This window comes from Bidens hawaiensis, unplaced genomic scaffold, assembly GCF_021521415.1.
Source record: "Bidens hawaiensis isolate Kalapana, Puna unplaced genomic scaffold, B.hawaiensis_p1.1 tig00017168_1, whole genome shotgun sequence".
NCBI lineage: Eukaryota > Viridiplantae > Streptophyta > Magnoliopsida > Asterales > Asteraceae > Bidens > Bidens hawaiensis.
The window spans coordinates 161,753-175,955 of NW_027492600.1; the positions used below are offsets into that span (position 1 = coordinate 161,753).

The following is a 14,203-nucleotide window of genomic DNA, read 5'->3' on the forward strand; positions in this document are numbered from 1 at the left end:
AAAATTATAAGCAAAAAACATTAAGAAAGAAAGCTGACTTAAAAATACTAAGGCTTAAATGACTTGTACATTAACGCTTAACCGAGTTGTAAACTACCATTAATGTCTTGTAGATCACTATTAACTAACAACCACACTTATTTACTATTTTTTAAAATAGATTTTTGTAAAAAAATAGAAATATATAACACCGACCGATATATATTACCAGCGGTCTGTATATATCACAATTCTTTAACCCTTATTATTATTATTATTATTATATGAAGCGAATTGCTAGAAGAAGCTATGGTTATGGCTACAGCTACGGCTATGGCGGTCATCAGCAAGAAGACAGACTCACTCCATTGTCAGATGATCTATTAATCAGCATACTGTCACGTGTTGATACTAAGCTAGCAGTTCAGTCTTCTGTCTTGTCCAAACGATGGGTTAATATATGGAGATTGCTGCCTGTTATTAACATCAATTGTGATGATGAAGAGTCACATAACAATCTTAATCATAATATTGATGGTTTCGGTTCGGATGATTTTTTCATCCGTAAGGTTTTTACTCTGCGTGACCGATCAATTAAGATTGATCGGTTGAATATTGCTGTGAAAGATTACAAGATAATGAGTAAGGTGTTCCGCGAGGCGGTATCGCTCGGTGTGGGCGAATTGAGTATTGATACTTCGGAGAATGTTGGGAGATATTATTCTATTTCGGGTGTTAATGTTAATTCGAGTGATTTCGTTGCGTGTTTGTCGTTGAAAGGGATGATGGAATTCGGTTATTTTCCGAGGTTTGACGGGTTGGTGAGTTTGCGCCTTGATCGGGTTAAGCTCGTTGAGAGCGAGCCGTTTTCGTGTTTTCCGAATTTGGGGGAATTGGTTTTGGTGAATTGTAAAATGGGGAGTGGTTTGGATGGTCTTGAAATGGCAGCTCCGGGGCTGTGGAGACTGACGATTTCGTCGTGTTTTCATACGCCGGTTGCGTATGAGAGATTTGTGCTTTTGACTCCGAACCTTAAGGTGCTTGAGCTTGAGGGGCTAACTCCGATGGTGTTCGAGCCGTTTGATGATCTGGCTGTTCTGCACACGGTGCATATCGATACTTTGTATTCGAGTATTGACTTTGAGCAGCAGAAGCTTAATTTGATCAGTGTTTTTGCGGGTCTAAAACGCGCTCAGCATGTTCATTTGTCCCCGTCAACTGTTGAGGTACTTCTTCAATCATAGTTTGTGTTTTCTTGAATTTTATAAATTGTTGCACATTAACGACCCGACATGAGTTGTTCTTACCGGTATGTTTTAGTCGGTAAAACTAAAACTACATTTGGGTAGGGGAGTTCACAATCCGGATTTTTGGATCTAAACTGTTAGCAACGGTCTTTTCACTGTAAACCAAACTGTTGAAACTTAAAACCAAACCAAACCGTTTTGTTTCACAGTTTGGACTTATTGGGTTGTTATAATAATAAAAAAAAAGCATAAAATAAGATCAAATAAAGAAGTGATACAGTTCTGACACTTCAAACTTAAAATACTGACAATTTCTATTGTTTTGTTAAGCAAAATCCAATCATGTAACAGTCGAATTTAAAAATTTAAATATGTGAGCTCGAAATCCTGGAGTCCGGTTCAGTGTTCTCTGGCTGGTTACGAGTATAAATAGTAAACCGAACTTTTCAAGATGGTTTTGAAAACTCATAAACTGACCACAAAACCAAAATGATGGCCAGTTTAAGTGGTTTCACGATTTAAAACTGAACTATGGGAATACTGAAACCCTGGGCCGGTGATCATGCATGGGATTACCTTTGAAGCTTGTCACGAGTATGGGATTTGGTGGTATACCCGCTTACCCAATAACATATACCGGACATGATTTTATTTTTCTTTATTTGTTTATTTTATCTCAAGTATATAAGGTACATAATATACCCAATTATGTTCCTATGGTCCTACCAACCCAATTAATTTAAGTGTGTGTGTATAAGCTCGATTTATTTGAAGTATATAATATACCCAATAGCATACCGAAAACCTGTGGATTATGCTCGATGCCCATTGGGTTTTGGGCGGGGTATGCGACAAGCTTTTTAACCGGGTAAACATCATGTGACATTGATGTGTAAAGGTAAATATTTGGGTGATTTGATCAGATTATTCTATTTTTAATTTAATCTCTTTTTATTTTCTTATGTTCCTTTTTATCCTTGTAATTTGGCTCAAAGCTTCTCGCCGAATGTGAAAGTATGCTTGTTGAAGAACAATGCCCATTCGAAGATCTGAAGGTTCTGAACCTCATTCCACCACCCAACAAGCCTACACCCCAACTCGATTCCTTTGTAGCGGCCTATTTGCTCAAGGATTATCCCAAAGCCATTGTGAAGTCATTTCCTAGGTTCGTTGGTACGGCCTGTAGGCCGACCGACCCATGATTTGAAGGACTCTATAATGTTTTCAGTTGATAATTGATAGGAGTATAAGACTCGTTTAAAGACGTTTTCGTTGATGTCACTTTCTTTTATCATATATTTTCTTCTGACTTTCATCATATATGTTTGTTTGAGAAAGTTACAATTTTAACGGTAGGCTGCTAAAAAGGTTCATTTTTCCTATGATTTGCTGCAATTGTTTTTACTTGGCTCGTTTTGCGTTGTTTTCTCTTTCTTGATTATGATTTTTAAGGATTTTAGGTTCTTGATTAGTTTTGGCGCCGTTAGAACTTATGAGGATGTGACAGATGCTAGCCTGATAAGTCGTTACAAAAGATTAAATGTCGATATTTATGTGTATACCGAGTAAGTGATAAGTTTCAACTTTCAAGCAACGAGAACTACAAATATCATTAAGAAGATAATAATATATACTTATCATTTCAACTTATATGTTAATACCAGTACTTGTAATAAGTTTATGTTACCAGCTTTGTTCATATGATAAAATTACTTTTTTTTTTTGCAATCTTTCTTCATTTCATAATTTATCATAAAACAATCATTAAAATCAAGAATTAACCATGTTCAAAAAACCATCCATTGCTCTATAAGAAGAACCCTTGTAATCTTCAACACTCGCCCTAATCAGTTCTCCGAATTTGCTTGCTTTTTTCCTCATATCTTTGCCTATTCCTCCTTCGGTTTTATCCAACACCACATTGATCACCTTACTCACTTCCTCTTCCGTGATCCTACTATGCACCCCTCTCGCCAATACCACACAAACACCCATCTCCTCCACCAACATCTTCGCATTATACCCTTGCTCTGCCGCTATCGGCCACCCAATAATAGGAACACCTTGGCTCAAACTTTCCATCACAGAATTCCACCCACAATGACTCAAAAACGCACCAATTGACCGATGACATAGTATCTCTAGCTGAGGCGCCCAGTTATGAATCACCAATCCTTGTTTTCGAGTTCTATCCCTGAAACCAGTAGGTAACCATTCGGGTCGAAAATCACCTTTCACGTCAAACCCCACCGGTGGCCTAATCACCCAAATAAAAGGCTTTTTGCTCTCTTCCAACCCTTTCGCCAATTCCATCATTTGACTTTCGCTAATTGTGTTCATAGACCCAAATGAAATATAAAGCACCGAGCCTATAGACTGTGAGTCTAGCCATTCAATACATTCTTCTGGTTGGATACCGGGTTGTTTTCCAGATCTTTGACCAATAATACGCGACCCCGCATCCAAATCCAAACCCGAATCCTTCTTCAACATTTTAGACGGGATAAGTGGCCCAATACACCACACGGGGAGTTTCACATAATTTCGCAAAACCTCCAACCCAAACGACTCTATCTCCTCAACCGTGTTACACAACCAACCGTTAGAACAAAGAGACAACGATATTTGCACTTGAAAGAATCTTGACCACTCGTCCGTACCATCAGCAGCTCGAAGAAACTGATGAAGCTGTTTGATCGAAAATCGACAAGATTCAGGAAACGCTGGTACCGAAAACTCATCGTGGGTCCCACCACTAACTAAATCCCTATGAGGAAGATTCATCCAAATGGAACAATATGCGGCAGTACCATACGCGCCGCCAGTGCTAAATGTGTAATTCCCAATGCCATAATCTTTCGCCACGCCATTAGCCCACCCCATAAACACATCCGATATTATACATGCCCATGTGCCTTTGTCCTAACAGTATCAAAGTATTAAAAACGCCGTTAAAAAAATAAAATATTCAGTCAAATCCCGTGGGTATGGGTGGCAAATGTGACCCATTGGGTTGAATGAGTTGCAATAAAATGTATATAAATGAGTCAAACTAAAAAAAGAAAGAGGATTGAAACGCGTCAAAACGGGTTGGCATTTCTTGAGGTTTTTTTATTTTATGTAACGAAACGTAAGAAACTTTTTAGTTTTTTTTTTACTTTTTTTTAGTTTTTTATTTATATTTCAAGTTATGATTTTTTAATTATTTTTTTTGAGTTTTTTAATGAGCGTTTTTTGAAATCTTAGCCCATCTCAAAAACCCCTCATTAAAAAAAATCAAAAAAAAAATTAATTAAAAAATCATAACTCGAAATATAAATAAAAAACTAAAAAGGTAAAAAAACTAAAAAGTTTCCGCAGTTTTTCTCGTTTCAATTAAAAAAAACTCGAGAAATGTCAACCCATTTTGACACGTTCCATTTTTTTTTCTAGTTTAACCCATTCTGACTAATTATATACATTTTATTATAAACATTCAACCCAATGGGTCATATTTGCCACCCCAACCCGTAAGCGACAAAAAATAAAAAAATGCCGTTAAAAGAACGTACCAACGGGTTTCCTTTAAAAACGACGACGTCTAGGAACCGACGAAATGGGGTTTCAAGGGCAGCAGAGGCGTGAAACAGTTTAATAATTTGTGTAAAGGGTAAGTTATCGGTGTTTTCGGAGTCGGGAGGCAGGCCATGGTCAGAGCTATTGAAGTAGAGTGGTTGAAGGTGGATTTGAGGGTGGTTATTAGTTGAACTAAGGTACTTAATGTTTAAAGGACTGTTAGCTATGGTTATAGTGAAGTTGGGATTGTGGTTAAGGATCTTGTGGGCTAATTCTAGGAAGGGTATTAGATGACCTTGACCCATGAATGGGAGCATGATTATGTGTTTAGTTAGAGGAGATTGTTGTTCCATGGTGATTGGTGGACTAAGGTTTTTTTTCGTTGGTTGATTACAAGGTTTGAACTTTGAAGTGGAGTTTATGGAGGATGTGGTGGAATATTTTGAAAGATGTAACAGGTATTATTGGTAACGGTGGAGAAAGATGCACCATACACTCAAAAACAAATACATTATTGATGTAGTGATGACCAGTGACCCACTTGTATAGCTGTTTGTGCACAAGCACAATTTTAAACGACATTTAAAGATTACACTAAAATCACTAGCAATTAATTTAGTTACTGAATAACAATGTACGCAAGTTTAAAACTTTTTCTTTATAATCCATTAAAGTACTAGCTACATTATGATTCAATTTTTTTAACAGAAAATGTTACATCTACATCTACACATTTCTAAACTATACATCAAATTTACTAATTGCTTATCATTCTCAACCCATCTATCGCATCTTCACCATCTTTAAATTTTAGAAAAATCTATTAAAAACTAACTCAATCTTATCCATCATTTACCTACTCCATCTCTAAATTATAAAAATTATTATATCAACTTTTTTTATATAAAAAGTTACTATTTAACATTCTTTAAATTATTGTGAGTGTATAAAACGAGAAATATAATAAAATAATTGTTTGTGAGTAAGATAAAAATAAAAATGTTGGATGAACGAAAGATTTTGAAAAATATGAGTTTTAGTTAAATTTTAGTTAAACTATTCAAATATTTTGAAGGATTATTTTTACGGAAAAATTAGACCGGAACCCGACAAATTTTATTGAAAAATAATTAAAGAATACAAACGAAGGCGACCAAGTTAGTCAGAAAAAAAAAAACAAAACTATCCAAACTAAAATACCTATACTGGACCCTACAATGTAAAATCCAGTTCATTACCTATACGCATCAAATTTTAAACTATCAAACAAAATAATAACCGGTGCATAATTTCCGCTTTGATGGGGCGGTAAGGTGATTAAGTTGTAAAATTGGAGGTTATGAGTTCAAACTTAATAGAGTGCAAAAAATAAAATAATAATAACTAGGGCCGTAAGCGAACCGAACGAACACATTCAAGACCTTGTTCATGTTCATTTGTTAAGGAAATAATGTGTTCACGAACACTTACCGAACGAGATTTTATGCTCGTGTTCATTCATTAAGAAAATGAATGTGTTCGCAAACACAAACGAAATCGGCAAAGCTTAGAGATTGAGACTGATGTATTCATCAAAGTGAATAATTAAGCTTGCAAACGAATCGAACGAATATAAACAAGGGCATGTTCGTTTTCGTTTATGTTTGTTTTATAAAATATAAACGAGCATAACTGAACAAAGATAAACGAGCATATATGAACAAAAGTAAATGAACACAAATAAACATAAACGAATATATATGAAAACACTTAAATAAACACAAATTAACAAACATAAAACCTTTAAGTAGATGACTTATCCAAATAATATTTAATTATTTTATATATTTACATAAAGGAACATAAATAAAGAGACACAAACGAACGCTCATAAACATAAATGAACGAACGGAACATGTGTTTAAATTCATTTGTTTATTAAATATCCGAACACAAACGAACGAAACATGTGCTCATGTTCGTTGTTTATTAAATAAACGAACTTACCGTCGAATTAATGTGAAAAGTCTAGCATTAAGGGGGTGTTGGGGATTGCTTATTTTCACCCACTTATAACTTATTAACTTTTGGAAAAGTAATAAGGTGTTTGGAATTGCTTATATTGTGAGAGGAAAAGTTCCATAAGTTACACTTTTGTAACTTATTAACTCGATGAAAAGTTACAAGGAGGCAAAATAAGGAATCCCAAACACCCTCTAATAGGCCTGTAAATGAACCGAACGTTCGGTGAACTTTCGTGAACAGTTTGGCGGGAAGTTCGCTTATGTTCGTTTATTTAATAAACGAACGAACATGAACAGAACATGTAACGAACATGAACACATAGTCTGTTCGTTCATTTATGTTCATGAACGTTTGTTTATGTCTGTTTATTTATGTTCGTTTATGTATTAATATAAAATAATTAAATATTATTTGAATAGGTCATCAGCTTAAAGGTTTTATATTTGTTAGTTTGTGTTCATTTAAGTGTTTTAATTTAAGTTCGTTTATATTTGTGTTCATTTACATTTGTGCATACATGTTCGTTTATCTTTGTTCAGTTATGTTCATTTAGATTTTAAACAAACGAACACAAGTGTCCATCTTTAAATCAACGAACATGAACATAAATATTTGTTCGATTAAGTGTCTGTGTTCTTCTAAAGTTAAATGAACGAACTTGTTCGTGTTCATTAGATTTGTTTATAGGTTTTTATTATTCACATTGATAAATACATCGGTCTCAATCTCTAGGCTTTGCTGATTTTATTTGCGATCGTTTGTGTTCGTGAACACATTAATTTCCTTAATGAACGAACACGAACATAAAATCTCGTTCGTTAAGTGTTCGTGAACACATTATTTTCTTAACGAATGAACATGAACAAGGCCTTGTTCGTGTTCGTTCGGTTCGTTTACAGCCCAACCCCTAAGGTTGGCATTAATCTGATTGGTTCCTGGTTCCAGATCTGGGTCGGGTTGAACCTAATAGTCGACTGCTTTAAAATGTATGCGATCGATCAAAGCCCTATTCATTCATTATCATCATCAGTAAGTCAAAATCGTGTTTAACGAGTGAGTGCTCTGTGTTTACGTAGTCTTGAATTTGTGTTCTTATAATAATAACAATAACAATAATAATAATTGAAACGCATCTCGATGTTCTATTGTGTTGTATTGAACGTATGATGTTGTTATGCATAGTTTGATTATTATTTATTTGGCTTCAATTTTTCACTACACTTTCTTTATAACCTCCAAGTTGAACTTAAATCAGGGCTGCAATTCTAATGATCATGTCTCGTGTTGTTTGTTGCTTATCTAGTTTATTATGTATTTCTTTAGAACGTTACTGAAAATGTGTTTATGGTTACACATTAAGGAAATGAATGTTTTAAATTAAATAAATCATTTGTCAGAGATGGGACGCTCGCGCACCTCGTGGCGTAACGAACGCTGAGCAGGCTGATGCGTGTAGAACCCCAGTTGGGGAAAACACATAAAATTGCAGCTTCAATGTTGGAGACTACATACTGCGTAAACAACGAGATCCCGAACCAGGTGCATATCGGCTCGATGGCACTCCCATCCCAACAACATGGAAGGGAGCTCAATTACACAGTTTGCATGTAGATCAATTCCAAACTTGTAAAGAAAAGGCCCAGAGCCACTTCTAATGGAAATGATTCTCCTTAGAACATTGATGCTGATGATCTTACATTTATACTTATGAACTTTCCACACTGATATGCCGGTCTTCACCGCATACATAAGTGTGGAAGTCGTTGCTTGTGGAAGGCGGCAAAACCCGCATAAACACAAAAAACGGCAAACCTTCACGCAGGTCAGTCATAGGTAAAGTTTGGTCATCCCACTAAATGAAAGTGCCGGTCCTAACCGCACAAATCATGATAGAGGAAACCGAACTAACCTATTGACAACCGCGCGTCGAACGGTTAATTTATTCAAAACACTGATGCCGGTTTTCACCGCATAAATAAGTGTAAAGAAATCGTTGCGTGTGGACGGCGGCAAAACCCGCATAAACACAAAAAACGGCAAACCTTCACGCAGGTCAGTCATAGGTAAAGTTTGGTGATCCCACTAAATGAAAGTGCCGGTCCTAACCGCACAAATCATGATAGAGGAAACCGAACTAACCTATTGACAACCACGCGTCGAACGGTTAACCTATTCAAAATACTTAGAAAATTTCTAACGAAAAGATGAGGAAAACCTCCACGCAGGTCAGATATAGGTGAAGTTTAGCCATCCTACCAAGTGCAAGCGACTGTTTTACCCGCACAATCACGAAGGAGGAAGCAAAACTTCAACCTATTATCTACCACGTTCAAAGGTTAACTTATTCTAAACACTAATTAACGAAAAGATGAGGAAAACCTCCACGCAGGTCAGATATAGGTAAAGTTTAGCCATCCTACTAAGTGCAAGTGACGGTCTTACCCGCACAATCACGAAGGAGGAAGCAAAACTTCAACCTATTATCTACCACATTCAAAGGTTAACTTATTCTAAACACTTGGAAAGTTGCTAATTTAAACTAAAGTATGCATGAGCAAGTCATATAACGTTTATAAAGCAAGTCATCCAGTGAAAGTAGCGGTCTTACCCGCACAAAGATTTATATTTCATAATAATTCATTACAAGAATGGCCGGGTAACTACCCGCCTACAAGAATATAAATCTATACAATGTAAACCTATCCTAACAGTGGGAAGGGATCTTAAGGTTCAAGCTTCAGGACCACTCCCTCCAAACCCACTTGTACCCGCACCATCAGTTGGCTGTGGCGGTTCAAGGAAGGTCTTTAGAATGGCTAGCCCATCATCAGCAGCAGCAACTTCGTTCACCTTCTCCACCACCGGATGCGGGAAGGCGGCATACTGGTTCACTGCTTGGTCATATACAGCTTCAGTATCCACATCATATAAAGGGAAGTTGGATGGCGGGATGCCTTTCTCAACGAACCCTAGACCAAGCAGGAAGCCGGCCTTTTCCCCATCCTCATGAGAAGCGTTGAGGGCTGCGCTCATGGCATCGTCGTATGATGTGTCCGTGAAGACTCGATGCACAACCTACAAGAAAAAATACAAGTATCAAAACCTTTTCTATTTACAAAGAAAAGCGTAAAGATATTATGAAATTACGCATACCTGAGACAACGCTTCTCGAAGAAGCCATTCCTTGGCAACCAGAGCCTCCTGGAGGGCGGCTTGAGCTTGGTTACGGGCGCGTTCGGCTTCACTTTTGTTAAGGTTGGCGAGCAACACTTCCTTAGCAGCAGCCTCTTCAACGCCCTTTAGCTTCCGCTCAGTGTGGTCAAGCACGCCCCTCTGGTCCAAGATCTCTTGGAGCTTCTTGGCGTCTTCCATAGCCAAGGCATCATGAGCCTGCTGAAGCCTCTCTAGCTTGGCTTTAAGCTCCTCATTCTCAATGCGTAGAGGCTCAGCAACAGCTTCAGCCTTGGTGGCCCTCTCAGTTGCGTTCCGGGCAGTTTCCTTAGCCAGCCGAAGCTGTTCATTAACAGCTTGGGCAGCCTTGAAACGGGCCTCGAGACGTGCCTGAACTTCAACTTCAAGGGCCTGGAAGGCCTTCTCCTTTTCCGCAGCCACTGCGGCAAGCCTCTTGTTCTCCTCCCGGATGGCCCGCGCCTGAGCCACTTCCAGGCTACGCGCCGTCTTTAACTTGTCGTTTTCACGGCAAAGTAACTCGACGATCGGCTGCATCCGGGCAAGGAGAATGCGCAATTCATTCGACAGCCTACCCTCCTGGTAGCTGGACATGGCTTCCCCCAGCGCACCGGCGGGGGCGGCGTGGCGCGCCCATTCGACGCATTCTACAGGCGTCCGAAAGGTTGTTCCTCGGCGGATGTTCCATCGTGGAACATACACTTCATTGGAATCCGACACTGCAAAAGCAAAAAGCAGTTAGGAAAAGATGATAAAAAAAATATATATATATATAAAATAAATGCCAAAATAACCCTACGCACCTGTAGGGTCGACGACAGGCCTGTAGCCGCCAAACCCATCACCCGAACCTAACGGATATCCATCCAAGAGGTCAGGCAGATGGGAAGGAGGCAGAGATTGGATTGACGCCCCAACCCCGGACATACCTGAAGGACCGGCCGTAGTCGCCGGCGCCGGAAGAGGCATAGCGGAGGCTGCCTTGGTTAAAACCAGCGGAGGTGAACTCACAACCGCGGCCGCGGCTGCGGAAGAATCCACAGAAACACTCACCGCCGGCTCAGTGAATGAATCAGTAAATATGGCACTGACAGCCGGCGGAGATGTCATCACAGTTGGAACAGTTGGCTCAACCGGGTGAGCAACTGAACCAACTGAAGCAGGCGCAGACGCCTGGGTCATCGCCTCAGGTAGGTTGACCAAACCTACCGTCATGGGTCCGGAAGTGCTCCTCCCCGCTCCACCCTGGAATGCGGTAGCATCCACGCCTGCACAAAGAAGATATAAGTATAAAGCTATGCAGTAAAAGGAAGATTATACTTACGGGTTTTCTTGAGCCTGAAGGTTCTGACAGGCGGGGACGAACCCGATGGAGCCGGCCTCTTCACGCCGCTCACCGTCGTCACACTGGGCTCCCCGGAGGTGACAGCCGTCTCAACCTCCGGAACAGTGGTCTCACTACCACCAGGGTTCCCCGCCGCCTCCTCGCTCTGGGTTTCCGAGTCAGACCGGATAACCGGATCGGCGGTGGAGGCAACCTTCGCCTTGCCCTTCGCGCCAGTGGCCTTCTTTTTCCGCACCAACGGAGGACCATCTGCGGATTCCTCATCAGAAGATGACAAGATTAGAGGAATTCCAGCAGAGGTTTCAGCATTGAGAGGTCGAGGGTTGAATAACTCCTTACCTGGCAGCGTGGTGCTCAAAATGGGATGGCCTGGCGGGTAGACCTCCACAAACCGATCCCTCGTTTGCTCCAAGATGGGCAACTCGTTCTCATCGAGAGCACGAGTACCCATCCGAGAGGGACCATCAGCCTCCCGCGGATGCAGGAGCGACTGCAAGTCGTTTCCCTCTGAAATAAAAAAAAAAAGAAACAGTTAGAAGAAAAACCTATATCAACAAAGAAAACAGAGCATACCGTAAGGGACAGAGTTCAAACCGTATTCGAGGACGATGGGAATCTGTGACGCCTCCTTCCACACCCGGCTCATCCCGAGCATCGCCATCCCAGACTCCGCAAAGCGGTACACCGGAGTCTGGATCCGATAGATCTTGGCGAACCAATCGGCCTCCTGGTAATTGGAGGCGTGAAGGGCGGGGAGTGCTCTCCCATTCTTAAACGTCATCGCAAGGGGGACGACGCGAGCGGAAATATAGAAAAATTCCCGCTTCCACGACCGAAGACTGCGCTCGGTAGCGCAGATCTTCAAACCCTTGATCCGATTGACCAAGGTGTACCACCCCTGGATGCACCTCCAGGAGTAGAAAGTCATCAACCGATCAACGTGGGGCTCCACGCCCAGAATGAGGCACACCCACTCAAAGTGGCGGATCTTGGCGATCGCCATCGGGTGTACCTCCGTCAGATGCACACCGTGCCTCTCCAAGACACGGTATACAAACTTCGTCAATGGGAACCTGAGATTCCCATAAACGAAGAATGCAGCGTACACCCCTATTTTGCCCTTGGGGGCATCGTACACCGTCTGGTGTGGCTCCGGAAACTCAGGCTCGAACGGCTCGAGCATGAATGTCACACCCGGCCCTGAGCGGCGGAAACAGCCGGGCGCGCGCGAGTGGGGATTGATAATTAAGCACGGGCCATTGCAAACATTCAAAGATTTTCATTGCGCATGAAAAGTTTAATACAAATACATTACATTGTTTAAAAATTACATAAAAACATCCAAGTATAAAAACTGTTGAAGATTTCCACGCCATATCCCCTTGCGCGGCGGGAACAACCACGCGCATCGAAGGGATAGAACTAAGATCTTCCAAAAAGCTAGTTTTAGATGTTCAGCGTGAGGTGCTCTAAGTGTGACTCCATGCGCTACCTAGTTATCTCCTGAAAGACACGTAAAAACATTTGAATCAGTATAAACTGAGTGAGTTCACAAGTTTTAGTAACTTGATAAATCGTATCGCGTCATAAACATAATTCTGATAGCATCATTGAAACACATGCTTAGTAAAACATAGTTCTGAACATAATCTGATAAAAATCGTTCCGCGGTTTACGCGCGAACATTTCTGGGAACTGTGCTCGTCTGTGTAAGTGGTGCTGCCACTACGAGCTAAATAAGTAATACTGTCCCGCGGTTTACGCGTGGACATATCTGAAAAACCGTGCTCGTCTGTGTAAGTGGCGCTGCCACTACGAGCGAATAATACTGTAATACCGTCCCGCGGGTTACGCGCGGACGTTGTGCCGGAAAACAAGGCGCTCGTCTGCGTAAGAGGAGCGACCTCTACGAGCGGGCTCAAACCCATAGTACTGCCCCATGACCATACTAGGCACTCGTCTGTGTAAGAGGTGCGACCCCTACGAGTGGGCGGATCAAACCAGCAGTCCCTACCCTTAGAGTTCCAATGGTAAAGTGATCACTTACTCGAATCTGGTGCACTAACATCGAAAAATCATAGATAACCGTTTGCATTGCTCATCATGAAACATAACTTAAACAAATAATCGCTTGCATAGCTTGTAAGTATACCATGATAAAACATTATTTAAGTACGTGTCCCTCGCCCCGAAAACAGTTTAAAATAGTGAAAACGGTGAAAATAGGGGCTTTGAGACTCACCTGTGGTTCTTGTTAAGGGATTAAATCGAGATTCGGGTTTTCTTGGTGTTGGCCTCGGAATTGAAGGTCTAGAATACGATTAAATAACAAGAAGTATATATATTAAGATCAAGAAATAGGAGAATATAAGGGTTGGAAAGTAGATTTCAAGGTTATATTCTCGGCTTACCTAGTAACAGGATCGGAAATGAAAACAACGGATGCTTGGGAGAGGATTAGTGCAAGTTTGCAGTTCTTTGAAGTGTGTTTTGGGTGATAATTTAGGTTACATATTTATAGGCAAACTCAAGGGAACACAATCCCTTGCTTTAGGGGATTGTAATCTTTTCATATCTAGGGGTAATGATGATAAAGTATGGAAATTATTATTATTTATTTAAGAGTGGAGTAGTGGATAAAAGATTTTGATTTGATTTGGTCAGGACATGCAGGTCTGGGGTTGGTGAGAATAGGGTGGCTGACAGTTGACTTTTCGTGTTACAGTGTGCTTTTTCAGGTACTTTTGTTAGTGTACAGTAAAAAGTGGAAAATCTCTGAAACACGCTACTGTTTCCTTTTGGGCGGGAGTAATCTCCTTACGTCTGGAGAATATACTAAGTGTTCTGCGTGTATCACTTGGTGCGCATAGCTTTCTGCGTGAAG

At 40.5% G+C, this 14,203-nt stretch overlaps 2 protein-coding genes across 2 annotated transcripts; one reads left to right on the forward strand and one right to left on the reverse strand.

Moving 5' to 3' along the window:
- The first annotated feature begins 263 nt into the window (after nt 1–263).
- LOC143553351 (FBD-associated F-box protein At5g60610-like) lies at nt 264–2,444 on the forward strand. The gene is made up of 2 exons (XM_077043374.1): nt 264–1,205; nt 2,222–2,444. The coding sequence occupies exons 1-2, from the start codon at nt 264–266 to the stop codon at nt 2,426–2,428; spliced, it is 1,149 nt and encodes a 382-aa protein (XP_076899489.1). The 3' UTR covers nt 2,429–2,444.
- A 521-nt stretch (nt 2,445–2,965) lies between these two features.
- Nucleotides 2,966–5,332, reverse strand: LOC143553352 (UDP-glycosyltransferase 92A1-like). The gene is made up of 2 exons (XM_077043375.1): nt 4,778–5,332; nt 2,966–4,148 (listed from the first exon to the last, which is right to left on the reverse strand). Exons 1-2 carry the CDS (start codon nt 5,132–5,134, stop codon nt 2,997–2,999), a joined length of 1,509 nt encoding a protein of 502 aa, XP_076899490.1. The 5' UTR covers nt 5,135–5,332; the 3' UTR covers nt 2,966–2,996.
- Nucleotides 5,333–14,203: the final 8,871 nt, after the last annotated feature.

Bases quoted from the DNA above. Each gene is read 5' to 3' on its own strand.
- LOC143553351 (XM_077043374.1), top strand. From the start codon at position 264: ATGAAGCGAATTGCTAGAAGAAGCTATGGTTATGGCTACAGCTACGGC. The intron at 1,206-2,221 runs GTACTTCTTCAA...TTTGGCTCAAAG, and splicing joins TGTCCCCGTCAACTGTTGAG to CTTCTCGCCGAATGTGAAAG.
- LOC143553352 (XM_077043375.1), bottom strand. From the start codon at position 5,134: ATGGAACAACAATCTCCTCTAACTAAACACATAATCATGCTCCCATTC. The intron at 4,149-4,777 runs GTACGTTCTTTT...TGATACTGTTAG, and splicing joins TTTTTAAAGGAAACCCGTTG to GACAAAGGCACATGGGCATG.